Below are 19,424 nucleotides of genomic sequence, written 5' to 3'. Positions count from 1 at the left end.
TCTAACTTCCCTGTGTACAAACCACCAAGTGCGCATGCTATCGGCGAATGGCCGCTACAAACTTCGCAGCTCCGGCGATTCTTAGGAGAGCAGTTGAGACGATTTGGTTCCCTCGTCCCCTCCACAGTGAGAAGCTTCGTTTTCCTGGAATCCTTCGTTCTGTTCCTTTTATAGGAACTCCTCAGATTTCCTCAGGTACGTAGGGAAAACTAAAAACTCTTTAATAAACCCTTCAAGGAAAAAAAGAGCTTTAGAGATAAAGAGAGAGTGAGAGAGAGACTTTGATCTGATGCTCAATTGGTGAAACAGTTAAGGGAATATGTGATGCGGCACATGCTGTAAAGGGAGATGCTGATGCTATACTGAAAGGGGTTGTGGGTGACAAGAATTCTATCGAGGCTGTGAAGCAAATTCTTGAAATGGTACTATCCTTAACTCAGTGCCAATGTTCCTTATTCTTTCTTTTTTTTTTCTTCTTATTTACCGCTATAAAAATAAATAGTTTATTATTAATTTATTAGCTTCACTTGAATTGATCAATGTTATGAAAAACCCAAGAGAAGCATGCACCTAAAAAGAAAGTAAAACAGAGATAAAGAAAAGAAATACAGAGTTATGCACTTACAACCTCACTCACATAAAGCCCTAAACCCCAAAAAATACACCCAATGCCTCAGTCTTATGACAAAGGCTAAGTGTACAAGAGAGAAAACCCCCAAAATACATAACTCTTCATATTTGGTTCGAACCTATAAACTGAATATGGATTGGGGTGAATTCATGAAGTAGGTCGCCACAAATAATTCGATGCACAAAAAATTATTTCGGAGCGGATTCATGAAGTGGGTCACAACAAAGAATTCAAGGCACAAACATAACAAATCTCCACCTTGGCTTGAATTCTCTCAAGCATCACAAGATAGCATCTCCCTCCACCTTCTCCAACAAAAGCCTCAATGGACAAACTTAAATGTTGCAAATACCAATTAAGTTCAAGCAATGCTTGAACTTAGCCACAGGAAGAGGCTTTGTTAACATATCTGTAGTACCAATGTTCCTCACAATGATATCTCCTTGTTCTACAACATCACGGATAAAATGGTACCTCACATCAATGTGTTTTGTCCTCTCATGGTACATTTGATCCTTGGTCAAATGAATAGCACTCTGACTATCACAGTAGGCGACAATCACCTTTGCTAGATCTGCTTGAAAATAGAGTAGAAGTTGAGGCATTAAATATCCAAGCTAAACTTGGAAATTTCACAATATCAAGATGGTGTCCGGGATCAAACTCCAAAGATTTCTTTGTTGAAGATGGAGTGCTGGTGCATCTCTTAGGGCTTCCCTTTCACTTGTGGAAGCAAGAAACTGCTGAAGCCATTGCTTTGATGTGTGGAGGATCACTAGGAGGTACCTTCTGGGAAGACCTTCGTTCAACTTCCATTTTATTGAATGGAGTAAAACCTGAGGAGATTCTTCGGAAGATAGAGGTGCTAGTTGAAGGACAATGTTACTCAGTGTGGTTGGCTTCATCCATTGAACCGGTGCTCTGGAAAGAGGCTCGTAGGGAGGGAGATGAGAAGGTTGAAGAAGAAGAACTGCGTGGCAAGAAAGGATTGGATGATTCAAACAAGAAAAGCACTTTCACTAAAATAGAAAAACAGATGTTGGAGAAACAAAAGGGTAGCATTCAGGGCGTGGGATTTTCGCGTGTGGAAACAGTGAACAGTCTGGAGGGTGGTAGGTCTTTTGCACAGGTTGTAACCGGCGCTAATCTGGCTTTTTTGAACAAGGAAAAGGGGTTGGTCCAGGGAAGAACTGAACCTAGACCTGATAAAACCAAACCGAGCCCAGGGTTGGACGTGCGTGACCCTTTTAAAAGTCACGTGAGGTCGCGGTTGTTTAAGAATGGGCCAAAGCCAAAGCCCATGCGGAATGTTATTGGTGTTAATAAAGGCCCAAATGGGTCAGTGGGCCCAACCTAGTCTGTTAAAAAGGCGCGTGAGCCTTTAAAGAATCACGTGACTGGGGTTACGACTAAGATAGACGAGGTTAACAGTCTATCATCGTCTCTAGTCGCGAGACAGGGGGGAATGCGCATAGTGCCGGAAACTGGAGAAGAAGCTGGATTTGCAGTGGGTTTCCCGACGAAGTCTGAAGGAACTTAGCCCCTTGCGACGCTCCTCAAAGAGGTCGAAGCCAAGATACTCTAGGGGAAGAACTGAAGAGAGGGAAGAGAAGAATGAAGGTTGGGTGCAGTGCAGTGAAGGCGATGAAGAATCAGAGGACCTTCCTGTTGATGGTACTAGCGTGGGCAATGTAAACGACGAAAGTAGTTGTGTTGGAGGTTACATGGATGGGTGGAATATTGCAAGCTTATTTTAGGGTGAAGATTGCAACCGGTTCAACTCATTCCCAAGACCACAGAGTGTACAAGGATTATCAGAAGGGGCAAACCGGGAGAACCAGAAGCAGAGCAGGAACACACCATCTAGGGGTGAACCAGGGGTAGAGTGGAAAGATCACCAGGTTGACCAAAGGACAGAAGTACTTCCTAACCAACTCGGGGAGATAGATGTTTACCAACCTCTGAAACAAGAGAGGGAGGCCGGCATCAGTCCTTTTCTAGCTTGTCTATCAGTCCCAGGTAATCAAGTGATTTCGGTTTGTGCTACTAATGTGTCTCCTGTGTCTTTGGTTCTAGATTTCGTTTCTGTCCCATGTCCTGTAGCCCATGAATATGCAGCCGAGCTAGCAGGCGGGATCTCCGAGGAGGGGAGAGGGGAAGGAAGGAATGTGGGAAGGTGTGGGAAGGAAGGTATAGGAGTGAAAAAGTGTGGGAAATCATTGAAAGAGTGTTTAAGGAAGTGGAAGGAAAACTGATATAGAGAAGGGAAGGGGAGGAAGGAAGAGGGGAGGGGTTAGTGGAGAGAAGGGAAAGGAATGAGGGTAGAGATGGAGAGGATTATGGGGAGAGAATAGGGAAGGAGGGAGGTAACAGGAAAGGGAGGAAGGATGGAGAGGAAAGAATAGAGGTGGGACCAGAGGAGAGGAAGAAAGGGCAGGTGGACAGAGATGGAGGGGATTCTGTAGGAAGGGTAGGGGTGGAGGACTCGGTGAGAGAAGACATGATAGCAGAATTTGTAGGGAAGTTGGGTTGTAGGCTGGAAGATTTGAATGTTTTGAAAGAAAGCATATAGAAGAAGAAGAAGAAGATCAAAACAAAGAAGAGTTGATTGAGTGAAGTAGAGAGATTGAAGAGAGATGTAGAAGGAGACAAGAAGCTCGGGGTAAAAGGAGATAGAAGGAAAGGGGGAAAGTAGTGGGTAGGTGGCAAGGGGTTGTAAAAAGAAGCAGAATGAAGATTCTTAGTTGGAATGTGAGGGGAATTGGGAGTGCAAGGAAGAGAGCGACAATAAAAGAGGTAATAAGATGGTATGACCCAGACATTGTGTTGTTGCAAGAGTCTAAGAGAATGGAGTTTAATGACAAATGGGCAAGGAGTGTATGGAAAGCCAGGGGGATTAGCTGGGTGGCTACTCCCTCGTGGAGTGCTTCCGAGGGGATTGTAACAATGTGGAAGAGGGATGTGGTTGAAGGTCTGGAGGAGTTGATTGGAAAGTACTCAGTTTCCATGAAGTTTAAGCAGCAGGAGGATGATTATATGTGGATGCTCACAAATGTTTATGGACCGAATGACTACAGAGAGAGAAAGGAGTTGTGGTAGGAATTGGTTGATGTTAGAGGGTTGTGGGATGGGCCTTGGTGCATGGGTGGGGATTTCAATGTGATTAGATTCTCGGAGGAGTCCAATAAGGTTAATCAGAGGGTGACAAAAAGCATGAGGAAGTTTAATAGTTTTGTGGATGCCTTTGAGCTTAAAGAGATTCCCCTAGCCCATAAGACATTTACATGGTCAAATCTCCAATCTAGACCCATTTGTTCTAAGCTGGATAGATTCTTGTTCTCTTTGGATTGGGAAGAACATTGGGGAACCTTGGCTTCTAGAGCTCTCCCAAGGGTGACCTCGGATCATTGGCCCATAGTATTATGTAAGGAGGAGAGAAGGTGTGGAGGTCTTACCCCCTTTAGATTTGAAAATATGTGGTTACTTCATCCAGGGTTTACTAACAAAGTGAGGGAGTGGTGGCATGAGTGTAACCCACTGGTGGAATGGGAGGGGATGAGATTCCATAAGAAGCTACAATTCTTGAAAGCAAGAATCAAGGAGTGGAATTTGATGGAGTTCGGGTGGATAGAAAAAAGAAAGGGAGATCTTATGGATAAGATTGAAAGCCTTGACTCTGAAGAAGAAAGGGGGGAATTTGGAGAGGAAGACAATGATCTCAGGAGAGATTTGAGAAGACAGTTAGAGGACTGCCTGCACAAGGAGGAAATTAGATAGAGGCAAAAATCTCGGTGTAAATGGTTGCAAAAGGGAGACAGAAACACTAGGTATTTCCACTCTCTAGCAGATGGCAGGAGAAGGAAGAACTTTATCTCCAAATTGATAGTAGATGGAGTTGAGTTAGTACAACAATAGGAGATTGCCAGGGCCTGTGTGGAGCACTTCAAATCTATTCTAAGAAGGCTTATGAGTAGAAGGGTGTAAGTAGAAGGTTTGGATTGGCCAGATGTAGGGGAGGAGAACAGGAGAAGGTTGGAAAGGAGCTTTAATCTAGAAGGGATCAAGGAGGTTGTGTTTTCTATGGAGAGAACAAAAGTTCCAGGGCCAGATGGGTTCACAATGGCTTTTTATCAAGACTGTTGGGATATCTTGAATGATGATCTCTTGCGGGTGTTTGACGAGTTTTTTAGGAGAGGAATTGTCAATCCGGGTGTGAACTCTACATTTATAGCCTTAATTCCAAAAAAGAAAGGTGCACCCCACCCGAAGGATTTTAGGCCAATTAGTTTGGTTAATAGCTTGTATAAGATCATTGCAAAAGTGTTGTCTTTGAGGCTGAAGAAGGTACTGCCAGATATCATCGCACACTATCAAGGAGCTTTTGTGAGTGGAAGGCAAATTATTGATCAGATTTTAATTGCTAACGAGAGTGTGGAGAACTTTAAGAGGGACAAGAAGAAGGGAGTGGTCTGTAAGTTAGACTTGGAAAAGGCTTATGACTTGGTGGATTGGGATTTCTTGAGGAATGTTTTGACTAAATTTTGGTTTGGGGCTAGATGGTGTAAGTGGATCATGGGTTGTGTCCGGAATTGTCATTACTCAATGCTAGTGAATGGGACAGTGGTAGATTTCTTTCCAGCCAATAGGGGTATAAGACAAGGAGACCCCCTTTCTCCTTTCTTGTTCATTCTAATTGCGGAGGTTTTGGGGAAACTGATTCACAGAGCAGATTCTAGGAGGCTCATTAGAGGTTGGAGAGTTGGGAGGGTGGAAACCCCCCTCACTCACTTACAGTTTGCTGATGACACGATTCTGTTTTGTGAAGGCGGTAATGTGAGCTTTATCAGGAACTTGAAGTCGGTGATACAATTGTTTGAGCAAATGTCCAACTTCAAGGTTAGCCTTGGGAAAATCTGTGTAGTGGGGGTGAATTTGGAGGAGGGAGAGATCAGGGAGAGTGCTGAAGTGCTGGGGTGTGAAGTTTTGGGGTGGCCTTTGAACTACTTAGGGTTGCCATAGGTGATAATCCCATGAGAGAGAGCTTTTGGAACCCGATGGTGGAAAGGTTTGAAAAAAAGACTGGTATCTTGGAAAAAGAACTACCTCTCTCTTGGTGGGAGAATTACACTAATTAAGGCCATGCTTGCTAACTTACCCATCTTTTTCTTGTCGGTGTTTAAAATCCCAATGAAGATTGCTAACAAATTAGAGAAGCTAATGAGAGATTTCCTCTGGGAGCCGGGAGAGGAGAAGAGGGATCATAGAGTTAGCTGGGAGATAGTGTGTAAGAGTAAGTCTTGTGGTGGTTTGGGGCTTGGGAGTATTAGGAGAAGGAATATGACTCTGTTGGGGAAGTGATTGTGGAGGTTCCCTATGGAGAAGGAGAAGCTATGGGCTAGAATAGTGGCAAGTATACATGGGCTGGAGCACAATAGATGAGACGCTGGAATCAGAGCTAGGACCACAAGCAATTCTCTTTGGAAAGCCATTCATGACCTGCTACCAGTTTTCTCCTCCAATATCAGGTATGACTTGAATTCCGGTAACTCCATAAAATTTTGGGAACAAACCTGGGTGGGGAGTGCCCCTTTAAAGGATCAATTTCCGTCTTTGTATGCTCTTTCTGATTTGAAAAATGAGCTGATCTCGTCTTTCACCACCCCATCCTCTTCCACTTCTGGGATTGGGTGGAACTTCGGTCTAAGAAGGGATTTGAGGGACTCAGACTTCGACAGTATTTCAAGCCTTATAGCACTTCTTGATAACGTTGTCTTAGACCCCACTAGGGCGGATTCTAGAATTTGGACACCTACCCCCAATGGAATTTTCGCATGTGCTTCGTTCTTCAAGGTCTTAAGTCAGTCCACCAGTCCTACCTTCCCCCCATTCCCCGTTGGTGAGGTTTGGTGCAGAGCAGTACCTCCTAGGGTTGATAGTATTTGTTGGGAAGCCTATCTGGAAAGAATCAACACTGGTGATCTACTCCAAAAGAAGAGAACCAATACTTGCTTGTCACCTCAGTGGTGTGTTCTGTGTAAAGCGGATGGGGAGACTGGTTTTCACCTACTGGTGTCTTGCCACTTTGCGAGGTCAATTTGGGATTGGGCTTTTTCCTTATTTGGATGCAGCTGGAATCCCCCATCAGACTTGTAGGGCCTTTTCTGCACTTCCTTTTTCAGGTGGTGGATAAAAAGGGGAAGGACAATGTGGAGAGGACTAAGAGCTGCAGTATGTTGGACACTGTGGGAAGAAAGAAACTCCAGGATATTCCCAAAAACTCAGAGAGGAGCAGCAGATCTGAGGGCTATCATACATATTAGGGCGGTATAGTGGCTGAAATCTTTGGAACTATTCACAGGTTACACTGTGGATGACATGTTGAGGAAGTGGGGTGAAATTGCAAATTGCACACAGACCAAGTCAGTAATGAGTGTGGCTTGGACCCCCCCCCCCCCACCTAGTGGATTCTTGAAATTAAATTTTGATGAGTGTAGTAGGGGAAATCCGGGACAATCGGGGATTGGGGGTGTTTTTAGGGATGAAAATGGGGTCATATCTGCCATGTTCTCAGGCCCAATTGGAGTGGGTGACTCTCTTAGAGATGAGATATTTGCAGTTATGGAAGGAGTCCGGAAAGCTAAGGAGTTGAACATCAAGAAACTCATAATTGAAGGGGATTCAGAAGTGGTGATAGGGTGGCTAACTAAAGATCAAAATGGTTTATGGAAGTACAATAATGAGAGGAGGAAATTCAAGTGGCTGGTGCGGGAGATGGAAGTTAAGACATGTTGGATTAAAAGATCAGCTAATTCCCTAGCTGACGGTTTAGCTAAACAAGGGGCAGAAAGGGATTCACTGTTTTGGGCTAAGCTGTAATTTTAGTGTCTCTTTTTTTTTTTTTCCTTTCTTGAGGTTCTTTGTTGCTCTTGGAAGATAAGTGTGTTTGTCTTCCACTTGTAAATTTTCTACTGATGATTTAATGAAAGTGTTATTGATCAAAAAAAAAAAAAAAACAAACAAACCTCTCAACTAAATATCTTCTTTAACTGGCTCAATCACTGCCATATAATCAAACACCAATAGAAAATACATAACCTGAGTGATCTTCTCTTGTCAAGATCATTTGCATAATCTGAATCAACATAACCCATCAAACTGTCACTGCTCCTTCCAAACTCCAAACAAGTATCTGATATTCCTTTTCAAGTATCCAAGAATCCAATTCACTACCTGCCAATGTGTATTATGTATGCCATGGTTTGCACATGACCTGACATTTCACACGCAGTTAGTGTAGTGAGCAGATATAGGCCCAAGCCCGATCCCTTTTCAGCTTATAGGTCCAAACCAAATACGGAGAGTAATGCATTTTCTATTGGTGGTTGTGCTGTTAGTTGGAAAGTTACTTTACAGTCTATAGTTGCTTTGTCTACTACTGAGGCTGAGTATATGGCAGTGACTAAGGTAGTTAAAGAAGCCATTTGGTTGAGAGGTTTGTTTGGTGAACTCAGTTTGGATCCAAAGGTGATTGTTATCTATTGTGATAGTTAGAGTGCTATTCATCTGACCAAGGATCAAATGTAACAATCAACCATTCAACTAACTGACAATTATGGAGTTAAAATAAGACAGATTTTATACCAAAATAAATTGCTAGAAGCAAAATCATGAAAAAAAAGGATGGAACTTCTAGTGGGAGATAATGAATTAGGTCTCTATGAAAGTAGTACTTGAAGCAGCAAGAAAGGTGATAATGATATGGTGTCAATCATGACCAAAATCATCAAATTGGAATGTTGGAATAGGAAACGGATGCTATCTATTGGGAATGGTTGCACAGCACTGTTCTTGTCCCTTTTGTATTGCTTGGATGGAAAAGGGATTTGCTAGTTTCTTTGATCACCTATTAATAAAACCTTTGTTCTGTTGATGAATAAAAATTCTGTAAAAGTTTGTTGAACTGATTTTCTATTTGTCTTCAATATTTTCACAAGGCAAAACGGGCATCTACAAGAAGAGAAGTTCTCAACACAGATTTCCTTACTCCACCCATACTAAAAGAGTCAATGCTTTTGCTGGAAAAATTAGCAGATATCAAAGGTGTACCTCAAGGAGGATATCCACAGGTTAAATTAACAAGTATTCATTTTATTTCCATTACTAATAGTTTTTTTATCATTGCCCCGTTTTGATGTGTTTTTAGAATTGCCTAGGCTGAACGTTGCCGGCTCTCAGTTGGACATTTTGAAGTAATGACAAGTCCTCCAGATATAGTTGCTGCACTGAGGTCTACTTAGTTATATTTCCACCTATGTTTTACTCAGTTGGATTCAGTGGTATCCAAATGGCTAAATAGTTATCCTCTCAGTATCACAGGAAACTTTGGATTTCAACCTTGTTCTCATGGTGACTTCCTTGGCACAATTCTTGGTACAGGGATTGCAAGGGAGAAGCTTGGGGATATTCTCTTGCAGGTTCCATCTCTAACTGATTAGTAGATATTTTCACATTTTTGGCAATTCATCCATATTAACTTTTCTATTTTTTCAGAGTGAGTTGTGTGGAAATTTCATAGACCGAAAAATAAGCCTGCTGTAGAAATGCTAGGTTTAGCAGGACCTGAAAAGAATATGATTTGTATATCATGCTTAACCTGGCCCTTCCATCAGCAGATTAATTATTTTATGGCACATGAAGCAGAGCAAGGCAAACCTGATGTACTTGTTCTTATGATGTAGAATAAGCTAGTGAACAGTTCAGGAGCTTCAAGTTGATGAGATGGTTATTTTGCCCAATGGGGTTAACATTTCCCTAGAGCTTTAAGCTTTCTCAATCTGTTTTCTTGATCCATTCGGTGTGATGCATATGCTAATATTCTATTTATGGACCGTATGTCTCTGGCAGATCACTTGGTTTGTTTCTGTTTTATCCCTACGTGCATGCAACATTTGTTATCATACCATTTATACAGTGCAGAGATCTACAACACTCAGGTTATAGGGTTTCACCTTAAGAAAGCATGTTCAATTTCTATTTTGATCTTTTATGTCTTTTATTTAGGGTGAAAAAGGGGCTCAGGTTCTTATTGTTCCAGAACTTGTGGATTTTATGGTGTCATCATTGGACAAGGTAGTGGTTTTTTCATATGCATCACTTACTTCTAAGTTATCCTATGTTTAGGAAGATCACAATGAGTTGTTTTAAATTTTAGTGGTTCCATTGCCTCAATTCAAATTATTATATTCTTTTTTGCGTGCTTTGTCAGACATAAAGCAAAATGTAGACCAACCTTGCCCCCTGTCTTTTCTTTTCTTCTTTTTCCTTTTTGGGGGAAGATGGGTTAGGTAAGTCCTTCCCGTCATCTGCCTTATCTCACCTTTTTGGCTTTGGCTGCATCAATCCCCACTTTGTATGTGCCATATCTTCTTTTAAATAAATGAACTGTGCAATCTTTTCTTACCACCTGATGGCCTAAGGGTTGTAATATTTTACCGACTCATTTGACCCATCCACTTATAACCCAGCCAAACTGTTACGTTCCTGGTAGGACGTAACAGTAGTTTCTGACTGCTTCGAGAGAGACGAGAGACCTCTGATAAAAACCTAAACGGTTTAAAGGTAAAATTCTTCAATAATGCCATGAGAGGAACATCAGATTCTCAGACGTAACAGGAGTCTTCCTGCTAGCTTCCAACTTCTCATGATCCAGTACTCACACACACACAAACAAGTACGTGGCCCACTGCCCTCTATTGTGTCCATAACAACATAACTCACTCAAACATCTCATTAACATGACTTATTTATTTACATCAAACACTCAACTTACCATCCTGTGTGACACTTAAACCCATGCTGGCTAATATCCCTAACATCTCTTTTCCATAACACATGCCCCCCTAGTGGGCATGTAACACAAACTCATCCATTTCAGGTAGCATGTTGGAAATGGGTTCAGTCACCCATTGGATCAACTTAAATGGTTGGATTGAGTAAAAAGGCCATATCCTGATATTGGTCTCGGCTATCTGGGGTCTTGGACTCTTGGGACAGATATACTGGACATGGGCTGACCTTTGGCTTTTTTTTTTTTTTGCATAAATGATTGGATTGAGTAAGGATGCCAATTTGGTGGACATGGATCTTATACATTCTAAAGTCATCTCTCATATCCTTCATCTTCTCTTCCCATTCAACTTCCATTAAGCCAATGAAATCTCCCAGCCTCAATAATTCATCTCTATCTGAATCCAGGGATTCAATCACCACCTCAGCTTTTACATGAATTCTCTCCCACAGCTTCCATCATTGTACTCTATTTTCGAACTTTTGGTCAAATTACAAGTCCTTAAATAATTTTTTTGCCACTTCAAACTACATTTTTCTTGGTATTCCCCTTGCTCTTTTAAAGCCTTGTGTTTGCACCAATTCATTCCCCACTTGTGTAGCCATTGATGCATATAACCAAACCATCTCAACTAACTGCCCCCCCCCCCCCATCTTGTCAGTAATTGAAGCTACTCCTAAGTCTTCTCTAATTGCTCATTTGTTATTTTGTCACTTAAAATCTTGCTACTTATCCATCTCAACGTCCTTGTCTGAGCTACACATATTTTGATCATGTTTCTTGATCACTCCAACACTCTGTTCCATATAGCAAGCTGGTCTTAGTATACTATCTTATAGAATTTTCTTTTTAGTCTCATTGATATAATGGTATATGCCAATCACGCAGCATATTGGATACACTTCTCCACATTAACCACCTTGCAGAAGAGGGCGACCACTCCTTTTCAGCCATTTCCCTTATCTCCAACCAATGGCAAAGAAACCAAGAGAAAACCCTAGACTGGGTGCGCAGAAAACAGAAATCTGGGCAGATCCGAGTTGCTTAGTTGTGCTTTGATACCATATTATGATTCGGCCTACCCTTGAGTTCTGTTAGTTTGATAACAGCCAAGAAGAGAGAAGAAAGAAGAAAGAAAGAGAGAGAGAAAGGAGGAGAAAAGGAGAGAAGAAAAGTCTGGTTCAAATGAGAGAAAAAATTACCTCTCCCATTCGGCCAGATATTTATATTACTAACATAATGGAAAAGACACATGTGCCCCTACTTAAGTGGGGGACACTAGTTCTAACATAATGTTACACATCAGCAACCTCAACATAAGTATAAAGACAGTAATACCCCTACATACTCGACACTAACACTTTGTTATGGGTGATTGATCCATTGTACCATAAATGGTTTATTTGGGGCATCACCTGATCATCAAGCTTAATTTCAGTACAAATATTTTTAGTACAATTACAAATACATGTATTCATAGTCCAACTTAATCCAAATGGATCTTTTATTGGAGAAGAGAGGGACCTTGATATTTTGGGCATAATGTTGTTAGGTTAATATCCAAAATATATGATGCCACCAATTTTCTTCTTGTAGGTTGGTAATGTTCCAGTCTCTTGTGAAAAGATACCATTGCTTGCTCTAGACTATGAACCACCAAGGTTAGAACTTGTCATTTTTGTAACCCCTTATTGGTATTTATGTTGTTTCTGTTTTCCAATTGTTTGATACATTTTATATAGAGATCAGATAAAAACTGCAGATGGTTGCTTACTCTTTACAGGACAAAATCATTTAAAACAATTGAAGAATCATTGCGGGTTGATGCACTTGCTAGTGCTGGATTTAAGATTTCACGATCAAAACTAGTTAACTTGATAAGGTATGACCATTTTCATATAGATACTGTTTCTTGCATTAGTTTATAGCTGTATGGCTTTCCCTCCAACTTCTTCCTTTACTTCCATATAAGGTTGCGCTCAATTGTTTCACTTACATTACTTTGGTATTTGAAGATTCATCATTTCGATTTTAAAGAAAACTTTGATCCTTCAAAATAGGAATTTCATTAGTTCTCTCTTTTCTCCCCTCTTAATGGTCTCCCTCCTCCTTCCCCATTGTAAATCACCATTTGCCTTTCCCTAGAAGAGGAAAAAGATGGGTGATTAAAAACAAAAAAAAAAAAAAAAGAATCATTTCCTTGGTATGAGATGTGGAAATCAGAAATTATGGGAGAATCATCTTCTTTTGCTGAAAGAAACACAAAAAGAGAGGTCAGGCATTACTATCAAGAGAGAGAGAGGGGCATTGGTGTTTACTTGCCCATCAGATACCTGCAATGAAAGATCAATGTAACTTCTCATTTGAAAGAACACTTGAAGATCTTTGATTGGTGGAGGAGAGCTGAATCATGATTTGGAACTGTAAGTACTAGCGGGGGGGCCCTGCTTCGCAGGGCTAATGACAACAGATTGTAGAGATCTTGGATTGTATTGTATTGGATTTAGTTAGATTCTACTTCATACTTTTTAAAATAAAAAAATAATTACCTTTTAACTTATTTATCATTCATTAATATAAATATAAAAATTGAAATTATCATATATAAATTTATATATTAAATTAATATATTATAAAGTAATATGATTTGAATAATATAAGGCCAGATGTGGAATCAGGTTCGGGGCTTTCAGAATCCATTGAAATCCCTAATACGTGCCCTTCAACTAGTGGTCCACAATTCATGTGAGACCCTCCAACTTTAGTTTGAACCCAAGTAGTTAAAGATGAAAACAACCCTATTGGAGTAGGCATAAAGGAGGCCTATCACACGTATTCCAAGTATGAGGACAAAACATCAAATGGGTGTTAGAATGAGCATCGGCTGGGCAAGAAATATCCCATGAAACATAATTGCAACTCCTGACTTTTATTGAATAAATTGGAAGGTAGGAAATAAAATATGTACCAATACAATATTCAAATGTGATGTAGCATAAATTTGTCAATTCTTTGAGTTTCACTTGTTTCCTCCAAGTAAATTCTCTATACAGTGAGTTCAAGAAATGGAAAAATGGTGAATTAGAAAATAAAACCTAACTGCTTTAAATAAAAAAAAAAAAAAGACTGAGCAAATAGTGAGAAAAAAGATTGAAAATTAACAAAAAGGAAGGCTAGAAATGTTGCTTGTTCACAAATACATAGAGGGCTTATGACTAAATTTAAGTAACTGTACTAGACTACTAGGTATAGTGTATACGATGTCCATGTTCAACTTTGTGCATCTGCAAAATTGAAAACAAAATCAACATTAGTTAGATCTAATGGATAAACCAACCAATTTCAACAAAAAGAAAAACAAAGTTAACATTCATAAATAGACATGATTCTCCTAAAGAGTGGGGAGGAAGGTAAAGTATGAAAGTTTTTCCTAGTACAATTCCTGAAGACTTACTGATGATAGAAACATGAAGAGATGTTTCCAGTATAGATAACACCTGCCTATTATATTCACATGAAAACTTACAGACACAATTTAGTTCAAGCCCTCTCTGGTGTTTACCTCCCCCACTGGCCACTGCCCATATGGTTCTTACAAAATAAGCAAAAATAGTAAAAAAAACAAAATTGTTATTCTTTCAGAGAATCAGCCCTGTGGTTCTGCGAAATGATGTGCTATACTGCTCTCTTCAGTAAACCTACTCAATCAAAAAGGAAAATAAAAATAAATTGTTAAAAGAGCCAATAACGTAAAAGATTGGAAGTAGTGAGTAGATAGATGACTATATAAGTTCTGCAATAAGGGATAAAGTAAATGGAATGAAATGAAGTCCACCTAGTCTACTTCTCTTTTCGTATCTCCCACCAAAGGAGAGAAATATAAAACCTAAATCTAAGTGTTAATAGTTGCCTAATTTTACTGCAATGAGTGAAAGCATCCATGCTCTAAGCCACATCCATCTTGTACTGCTGACAGACTTCTTATCATCTAACAATTTGGTTGCTAGAGTTGATAAATATGTGATTTTTAAATTCTTTGGTAGAGAGTTGTGAATTTGGGATTATGGGTTAAGAATTTGAATCAAGTTATACTGACATGCACCCTCTTTTCCTTTTCCAATTTCAGCATTAGTGTTTTATGCAAAGAAACTCAGAGGAAGAAATAGAAAATTAGGAGCGAACTGTCATCGAATAAAAATATAACAAAATAAAAGAAATAGATGTACAAGGCAACAGATAACCACCATAACTTATATAAGTAAATATGATGAATGCTAGTAACATGAGAGTGTGCAGCCACATACTAAGAACTGTAAATATTGGTTTAGGGTTGCACTCCAAATGTAATGGAACTTTGAGTTCCATTAGGTTGTAATGGAATTTATTAACCAATAAACATGAGATTGAAATTACAGAATTCAGTTGGTCTTACTAGTTAAACCAGTAAGAGTTGTCTTTACTGAAAAATGATGAATGACTAAGGTTGCAACATTACCAACCATCATCCTTTGGAACAAAGCTTTCCAAGAACAGAGATATTCATTCAACCAAAAAGAGAAGAACAAATGACTTTTAGTTGTAAGAAAACATAAACAGACAACAGTTCCAACCATATTTAAAAAAACATAAACAAACAGCAATATTTAAAAAACACAACGAATTCAATATGTTTAGAGTAATAAGAAAAATTGCATGACTAAAGGTTTCAATAAAGGAAAACAGTTTAGGAACAAACTGATTAAGATAAAGCAAAATCAAAACAAAACTCAAAGAAGAAGGGAATGAGGAGCAAGACAATACCAAAACAGTAGCAAAGGGATGGTTATGCTAGAAGGGAGAACCAGGAAGTCTATATATAGAAAGTGATTTGGGGAGGAGAAGGAATTATTATGGCTGTAACCCAATCAATCAAACTGACTGAAATGAAAATCAGCCATCAGAAAAAAAATAGCCAGTGCCAGAAACAAGTTAGTGGTATAAAAATAAAAAATAAAAAATTTTTAGAAATAGGAAGAGATTAGAAAGAGTGAGAATGACACTTATTACACACTTGATGTGCTTGGCAAACCAAATCGACAGCTAAAAAATATAATTATTTTCGACATTCAAAAAAGTGCAAATAAATAAATATCAAACCGAACAACTGACGGTAGGATTCATGTGCTTGGTAATCATAGCCTCAGCCAAGTGAGGGTAGCTGTTGAGCCATCAGATCTACGAGGAGATGGCCAGCAATACAAGTGTCCACCATGCAAAATATAATTAATAGGTATGATTAATTAAAATTCATTAATGTTGTAATTAATTAAAACTAAAAGATTAAGGGATTGATTACTTACCCACGTAATCTCCTGAACGATTACCAGATTGATTACTTACCAATGTAATCTCCTAAACGGTTGCCGGTAATCCGACAAAGCAGACAACACTATCAGCTCAGTTGGGATGAACTTCAAGAAGTGTAGGAGAAGAAGAAGAGAGAAGAGAGAAGGGAGTAGGGTGGTAGAGTTTTGGGGTAACACGGTTGAGCACCGAACGAACACAAATCCATCTTGTAGAAGAAAGAAGGTAGGCTTTGGGACTTTGGGACCAAGAAGAAGAGGGAGGGGGCAAAAGAGGGTCGCAAAGATCGGACAAGAGAAAAGAGCACACTATAGGAGCAGAAATCCATACTGTCCGAGGGGAAAACAGCAGGGTCTCCTTCGCTAAAGGGCAAAATAATATGGTTTCCTTACCTCTTGTTCTCGGTTAGAATAGGAGATATAGAGTTGAGGGAAAAATGGCAGGGTTTCATTAGGGTTTTGTAGAAGAAGGAAGGTAGGGTTTGGGACTTTGGGACCGAGAAGAAGAGGGAGGGGGCTAAAGAGGGTCACAAAGATCAGACAAGAGAAAAGAGCACACTATAGGAGCAGAAATCCATACTGTCCGAGGGGAAAACAGCAGGATCTCCTTCGCTCCCCTTCGCCAGAGTGCAAAATTATAGGGTTTCCTTACCTCTTGTTCTCGGTTAGAGTAGGAGATATAGAGTTGAGGGCAAAACGGCAGGATTTTGTTAGGGTTTCCTTAGCTCTCATTCATGGTCAGAGTAGAGGGAGAGATAGAGTTGAGGGGAAAACGGCAGGGTCTCCTTTGTTCTCCCTCGCAGGAGGGAAAAAACGGCAGGGTAAAATGGCAGCACCAGAGGGGAAAATGGCAAGGTTTCCCTTAGCTCTCAGTCAGAGGGAAAGGGAGAGAGAGAGAGACTGTAAGATTTAAAAATGAGTAGAGAGGCGGGAGAGGTAGAAATTTGAGTCACATGATTGGGTTGCTCTCATGTGGGACTCTCAATCTACTCGCATGAGTAGATTCCATTTCCTGCACGGAGAGAGCACCCATTTCGTAATAATACATATATGTAGATGACTAATCTCCATGGATAAGGACTATGTTGGGACAACTAAAAGAGAAAAAGAAGAAAAGGACATTCATGAGATATTTTTACAATACATGGACTGGAGTTAAGAAATTAGAAGATGTCTGGTTTTCTGGTGATGCAGAACTTTTTCAGTGAATTTAAACTTTCCTTCTTTTTGCTTGTAACCTAACCAAGTTGTGTAAGACTAGCATTCCTAGAAAAGAGAAAATAACAACAGAACTGAGAAGGAAAGGAAAATCATTCTGTTATCTTGTCAATGTGAAGGTGGTAGCAAACAGATATCATGACATTTGATTAAAAAGGATACCATTCATTCTACATGATAAAATTGTGCTTTTGTTCTGCATAAGATGTACTTTTTCTAATTTAGGATGAGAACGAAAAAAATCCTATTGGGATCTTCTTGATGGAATTAAGAACTTGAATTATGAAAGAAAAATATTCAAAAAGAAGACGATTAGAAAACTATTCCATTAATTATCATCTAAAAATTCAATTACAATGCCTATTTATAGGCTCAACATAAAGGCTTGATTCTCCTTTTGTAGACTCCAAATTAAATCAAAATAACTTCTAATTACTCAAAAACCAAGGCAAGATCGTATATTAACATAGGGACACTCAAATGAGGACTACAATTTCTAAAATAACTCTGAATATTTTCATCAGTAACAAAAAGTGTATTGATATTAGAAATGGACCATACTTCCAGAAACAGAACATAGGGCAAATACAAATACAAACAGCTCAGATTTGACAAATTAGGTCATAAACATTTAAATATAATTTTGACACAAATCTCTCCCATGACCAAGCAATCCTTTACAAGCTAAGACCTCATCAATAAAATAGTCACAACTTAGTTGAATATCTAATAATACTAAAATCACACAAACAGAAGGGCTTTGATCCCAGAAAAATAGGTTGAAAGAAAAGTGATGTTATTGCATCTTCAACTTTTCAAAATTCTAAAAACTATAAATGAAATCTTTAAATCAATTTGACCCTTTAAGATACCTAACCTTATTCTTGAGACATTAACAAACTAGAAAATAAATTCGAAATTTTTCAAAAAATACAAAAATCCATATCACCAAGAAACTGCAAAATTCCCACTAGTTAAGAATATGAAGAAAATTTCTTTTCCCCCAGTCGTGTTCCTTGATTGACACCTGCTTCAGTTTCATTTATAAATCTCAAGATATAACAGATACTTTTGAGGACATCATAGACCTTTTCCATATGTATGATATTCCATTTTATGCATTAGCTGTATGTTAGTAAACCCTGTGTTACTATACAACTTGATAATGAAAGGTAATGGAAATGATGTTTTATCTGATAGTAATTCAACTATCAGCATTGATCCATAAAATCTTCTCCTCTTTCTGTTCCTTTAGTAATGGAGATGTGCGTGTCAACTGGAGTCCTGTAATAAAGAACGGAACCACACTCAAGACTGGAGACATTGTTTCTGTCAGTGGAAAGGGAAGGTTGAAGGTAGGCTATAAGATCTCAATTGGCCATCAATTACTTTTTGCACCACCTTAATACTAAATGATATTTTAACTGAGTCAATCTATAAATGAACACCCTATCTAAAGGTCATTTTATCAATGCCAGGTCAATTTTAAAAATGAAAATGAGAGAAAGGAAAAGCATAGTATATCACCTTCTAAAGTTATTAGGGCAGCCACTTTTAGCACATAGAATAAATTAGTTTAAAGGAAATTTGATACTCTATATCAGCATCGAGTTAATATGAGAGTGGATAGTTTCTTTCCAAAGCATACTATTATTACTATAGGGAGTCAATATTCACTTTTGAAGCAATCATCAAACTCAACGCTCTTGTTAATGCAGATTGGCGAGATAAACACAAGCAAGAAAGGAAAGTTTGCTGTTGAACTCATTCGATATTTATAAATGTGCGTTAAATCTTCAGTCAATTATAGTTACCCCAGGTAGTAATTTTTGTTTCCTGTTCGTTGTAAAAAAAAAAAAAAAGGATTTCTCTGAATACCTTATTCATGGAATTTGTATTCTATAATGAGCTTGTCGTGGAAAGATTGATTACAAGGGATTCAAATTTTGTTATTCGTGAGTCAACATTATGAAGGTAGGCAATTTCTGCAGTGAATTGGATTGTCATGAGCATGCATCAGACACAGTTCGAAACAAAAAACAGATGCCCAATCTCTAGAAAATCTGTTGCTTTGAAGTTGCGTCTCCATGGTTTCCATGTATACAAAACTTTAGGTCTTTGTAATAGTATTTCTGGGTATCTAAAATCAAGTCTCAAATGTTGTTAATCTCCGTCAGAATAAAGAGAATCTAACATTACCAATTCCACCATTGGCAGAGCCAATTATAAGATTTTAAAACGTCCTATATGTGTCAGATGCTAATCATATTGAATTTTGAATTTTGTGCCCTCTGGGGGAGATAGTACTTAGGTTACTCTACCACAGGATCCGTTATTGTACATCATTTTTTTAAATGTAGAAACTGAATTTCCTGGCAACATAAGC

At 39.0% G+C, this 19,424-nt stretch overlaps 1 protein-coding gene across 2 annotated transcripts; it reads left to right on the top strand.

The window, feature by feature from the left end:
• Positions 1-47: 47 nt before the first annotated feature.
• Positions 48-19,033, top strand: LOC148877742 (RNA-binding S4 domain-containing protein). 2 transcript variants are annotated; one of them, XM_088943345.1, is made up of 10 exons: positions 48-195; positions 310-422; positions 8,626-8,757; positions 8,845-8,918; positions 9,000-9,105; positions 9,692-9,760; positions 12,075-12,139; positions 12,262-12,360; positions 18,294-18,393; positions 18,757-19,033. In XM_088943345.1, exons 1-10 carry the CDS (start codon positions 48-50, stop codon positions 18,817-18,819), a joined length of 969 nt encoding a protein of 322 aa, XP_088799471.1. In that variant the 3' UTR covers positions 18,820-19,033. The 2 variants fall into 2 exon arrangements, with proteins under 2 accessions (XP_088799471.1, XP_088799480.1); XM_088943354.1 differs by lacking the exon at positions 9,692-9,760.
• Positions 19,034-19,424: the final 391 nt, after the last annotated feature.

The sequence above is a fragment of the Nelumbo lutea genome, chromosome 1, assembly GCF_056320005.1.
Source record: "Nelumbo lutea isolate HS-2025 chromosome 1, American lotus-T2T, whole genome shotgun sequence".
NCBI lineage: Eukaryota > Viridiplantae > Streptophyta > Magnoliopsida > Proteales > Nelumbonaceae > Nelumbo > Nelumbo lutea.
This window is presented reverse-complemented; position numbering and strand designations above follow the sequence as displayed.